At 55.6% G+C, this 4626-nt stretch overlaps 1 protein-coding gene across 1 annotated transcript; it reads right to left on the bottom strand.

The window, feature by feature from the left end:
• Nucleotides 1–2032: 2032 nt before the first annotated feature.
• On the bottom strand, nt 2033–3751 carry TMEM127 (transmembrane protein 127). The gene is made up of 3 exons (XM_009883884.1): nt 3733–3751; nt 3098–3289; nt 2033–2340 (listed from the first exon to the last, which is right to left on the bottom strand). Exons 1-3 carry the CDS (start codon nt 3749–3751, stop codon nt 2033–2035), a joined length of 519 nt encoding a protein of 172 aa, XP_009882186.1.
• Between the last annotated feature and the right edge of the window lie 875 nt (nt 3752–4626).

The raw sequence follows: 4626 nt of genomic DNA, 5'->3' as shown, positions 1-4626 counted from the left end.
CCCCCGCGCCTCCGCCTCCCATCTGGATTCCATCCAGTTAACGCGGAGCGGCGGAGGGAAATCACGTCATTTGTCTCTTTTCGAGTTTGGCGGTGGTGGGTTGGGTTGGTTTTTTGGTTGGGTTTTTTGTTTTGTTTTGTTTTGTAGTTTTTTACAGAAATACAGTATGTTTATGCACAGACTATTTACACTCGAGCCCCTCTCTTGCATATAAATCACCGGTGGGGAAACCCCAAAAAGGTTTGCCAGCCGGATCGCCGCGCCAGCCGGATTGCCGGGGATAGAGCCGGCGGGATGTTTTCTTTGGCCGAGGACCCGCAGGGGGACGGAGGAGGAAGAGACGCCGCTCCGGGGTTGCTAAACCCCCCAACCGCCCGCCGCCACTCTGCCGGCTTCTCCCCGCGCTCCGCACCTTTCCACCCAAAACCCCTCGAGGGTTTGAAGGGGCCAATTTTCCTCCTCGGAGTCTGGCAGAGCGCGGGCAGTGCTCTCCCCGGGCTGAGTTTTCCGCCCCCCGCACCTTTCCACCCAAAACCCCTCGAGGGTTTGAAGGGGCCAATTTTCCTCCTCGGAGTCTGGCAGAGCGCGGGCAGTGCTCTCCCCGGGCTGAGTTTTCCTGAGCCCCGGAGAGCGGGCGAAGCTCTTGCATAGTCAGTGCTGCTGCGGGTGCAGGGGTGGGGGGGGGGCGGGAAAAAAGGGGACGAGCTGGACAAGAAGGCCAGCAGCAAGAAAATAGGCAAGAAAAGCATTAAAGGGATCATCGGGAGTCTACAACCTGTCCTAAAACTTCCCTAAATTGCTCGTAGCCTCTGCGGAGACAGCCCGCGGCTTTTCCGTGCTCAGGTTGATGCATCCTTGTGGTTTTTCCTATTAAATTCCTCTTCGGTTTGCTTTAAACAGCCCAAAAAACCTCACTCTCTCCCTGCCAGCCGCCTCCTCGGGGTTTGGCTGCGGGTACAGACGCGCCGGATCGGTTTTCCCTCGGCTCTGCGGCACCGTCCGGGGAAGCGTTGGCTCCTCGAGGTCCGACGTCTCGCGGGGTTCGCAGAGGGAAAGGGGGTAATAAAGTAAGAGCAGGACAGAAAAAACATCGAGATTAAAAGTGGAAGCAAAAAGCGGAAGAGTCAAATTGGCGTGGAGGTGGGGAACTTGCATAAAAGCTACAAGGCAGACGCCGGTTTTCCAGCGCAGGCTCAACCTGCTCGCGGGGAGCTGTCGCTGTACCAAAGTCTGGCTAAAAAACCCTCAAGAATCGCTCGGTGAGATGCCGACAGGAGCCGAAAGCCACGGAGGAGGAGTGGACACAGGGACAGAGCTCCCCCAAAAATCACCACCGGTGGCAGAAAAGCTTCTTTGACATAAGCCCACGCTGTGCCGCCCGCTTGCAACCCTCACCCGGGGGTTTTACGACGGTGACAGTCGCCGGTAGCCGCCCCTGAAACCGTCACCGGCCTCCCCCGAGCCTGAAATAAAGTGCAAAATGCTCGTTGTGGTCAGCGCCGGTCAGAAAAGAGGAGCAGATAGAGCGACGGGGGGAGTTTTGCTCTACCTTCCTCCTGCCGTGCAGCCGTTCCTCTCCCACCATCCCACCGCAGCGGGCGCTTCCCCTTATCTATATATAGAAATATATACACACGCGCGCACCACACCTTTCTCCAGGTGTATGTTACGCCTCGGTGAAGGAGGGACAGAATCCACGGCGTGCCGGGCTGGGAATCCAGCGCGAATTTCCCCCTCCTTCCCGGCGCAGGGCAGGGATGAGATCTGCGACGGAGCAGAGCGGATCCCACCGCCCCTCGTGCCGGAGAGAAGCCACGCAGGGGAATGACGCCGTCGTTATTTCGGCCAGCCGAGCCGGTGCAGGGTTAAAAATCACGCCATGGAGTTAATAAAATTAAAGGGGTAGGAAGAAAAAAAAGCCAGTCATCTGACCCGAAAAGTTCTCTGAGAGATCAGAAGTGTGAAGGAGGTGCCGAAAAAGTGATGTTTGGAGGTGGGAGAAAGCCTCGACGGCGTCCCGGTGCCGGCGGCATCAGGGGGTGTACGCCGGCGGCGGCTGGAATTGGTTGATCACTTCGTACTCGGCCGGGTAAGGTTCGTTCTCCTCCATCTCGGAGAGGAGCTCCAGGGCTTGCTCCTCTTCCTCGGTGGGGTAGTGACGCAGGAGGTTGGCGGCGGTGGCGAGGATGGAGGCTCCGCCGGCGCCCGCCACCAGGTAGAAGCTGACGGCGAAGGTGACGTAGACTTGGGAACCGTGGTACTTTTTGTGCTGCTGTTGTTGGGCGAGGATCAGCTCCGAGGCCCAGTAGCAAAATCCGATGACGGTGGCACACTGCAAGACTGAGAGAGAGAGAGAGAGAGAGGAGATCGGGAGAGACGCTAAAAACCCAGCGGAAAAATAAAGCGGCAAGTTCGTTTCACGGCGGATCCACCGAGCGCAGGCAGAAAGCGAGAGCCTGCGGTGAAAAAGGGGCAGCGGATGCCCAAAATCCAGCCTGAGAGGGGGGGAAAAACTGCGGTGGAGGATCACAGGCTGAGGACAAACCCCGCCGAGCGGGGCGACCGGCGACACAAACCGAAGCTGAACGGTTTGGAAAGGGTTTTTGGGGTTTTGGGGTTTGGTTTTTTTTTTTTTTGCGACCTAGGAGGAGCAGCAGGGACAAATCGGCGCTCGGTGTTTGGGGCAGGCTGACAGCTCGGACTTTCCCTGAGCCGCTCAGATCTGACGTGGGTAATTCTGGCAGGGATAAGGGATATTAAAGCTCCTTCAACCTCAGGAGCTAGAGGAGACGCCCTTCTTCCTCAGAAAGGCGCTACGGGATCTCTTTGAAAAATAAGACCCATTAACAGACACTTCATGTTCATCCTCCTCCTCTTCCCCCAAAATTTCACCGCAATTTCAGCTGCGTGAGGCTTCTGTTGCACTTCAGACGCACAACGCTGCGAAGGGGAAGCTCTGCGGGTAGGATGGGCGCTGCAGCTCCAAACCAAAGGCTCAAAAAAACCCCCTTTAAAGGCTTTTTTTCCCTTCCCTTTGAGCGTCGGAGCTGCTAAAAATGAAACCCAGGGTTTTCCTCCAGCGTCCGCGGGGATTTACCTGTGAGGATGTGAGCGAAAGCGTAGCGGCGAGTGATCTTTAACGCCGGGTGCTTGGGGCCGAAGACGTCCAGGAGGAAAGCCGAGAGGCTGCAGATAATTCCCAGGAAGCAGAAGGCGGCGATAACCCGGAGCAGCAGAACTGTCTGCGGGTTCATGCAATAATCTGCGAGGGGAGGGAGAGAGGCAAGCGCTGAGGACCAGAAAACCCCTCTTTTCCACCCAAATCACTTCCCAGAGCAACCGGGATGACGACATCCCCTGCTCTGCTCCCGCTCAGCGTTTTCCTTCGAGGTTTAAAAAGACAGCTCTCGACAGAAACCGGAGCACAGCGGGGAGTTTTTAATTAGGCTCTAGAAAACGAACCTCCTTTATACAGCAGCCGTTGGCCTGGTCACGTATTTCACGTTATAAACTATTACTACCGTGGAAATTCAAAGTTAAATAAACACCTCCGCCACACCAAAGCAGCCGAGATAACAAAACAGGCTGCACAGGTTCATTATTTAAAGCGAAATTTGGTGGTGGTGGTGGTGGGGGGTGTTACTAGAAAGTCTTTTTATTAATGCCACATCCCGCCAGCGAACGAGGACGTAACCCCACGGCGAGGGGGATCCCACCCAAATTCAAGCGTACGTGGGCTCTGCCCGTCCATAACCGGGTCTGTAGTTGGCACTGGGGGTATCTGGAAGTTCAAAGTCACCCTCCCCCGGCTTCCACGGGGCCGCCTCCAGCGAGGCGGTGGGGATAGGAAGGAGGGGAAGGGGCTCCAGTTGACTCCCCCACTGCGAACCATGAGAAATTTCATCCAGCAAACCAGGTATTAATTTAACATCTCATTAAAAAGCACTAATAAAGAGCTGGAAATGAATCACAGGCGCGCGGCTCTAACTCCATCCGTGCCGGGAGGGACAATTGAACACCGGCGGGGGAAGCGAAGGTAACCGGAAGCAGGAAAACAATCCGCATAAAACATCCACTCACCCAATTTTACCATCAGAATTGCGCATTTGAAAGCTTTACCTGCAGCAGCTTCATTTCTTAACTCAGAAAAAAAAAAAAAAAAATCAACCCAACGAGACACAAATCCCGCTGCAGGGATTCGGCCGCCTGTCAGCTCAAAAACCGGTAAGTTGAGAAGGGTATTTTTGCGCTTCTCGCTTTCCCCGATGGATTTAATCGCACCGGAGCGGCTCAGGCAGCGGGCGAGACCTGTTTTGCTGCCCGTAACCGCGCACACACACACACGCGCGTTTATTGCTGATATTCGGAGCCGAGTTTGTGCAGTGAGGCAGCGCGTGCTGCTCAAATGGGGAACAAACACCTCCTAAGTGGGGGTACACCCTCTAATAATGCATGGGTCCCCCCCCCAGAATGGCTGTTCCTCCCCTGAAATGGGTGGTATCCCCCCAAAATGAGTGGGTCCCCCCTCGAAAATAGGGAATAAACACCTCATTTTGGTGATGCTGGAAGGCAGAGACCTTTATAAATAACCTCTACCGAGAGGTGCAGGGGGGGATCTGGGGCCTG

Source organism: Charadrius vociferus, unplaced genomic scaffold (genome assembly GCF_000708025.1).
Source record: "Charadrius vociferus isolate BGI_N301 unplaced genomic scaffold, ASM70802v2 scaffold1894, whole genome shotgun sequence".
NCBI lineage: Eukaryota > Metazoa > Chordata > Aves > Charadriiformes > Charadriidae > Charadrius > Charadrius vociferus.
This window is presented reverse-complemented; position numbering and strand designations above follow the sequence as displayed.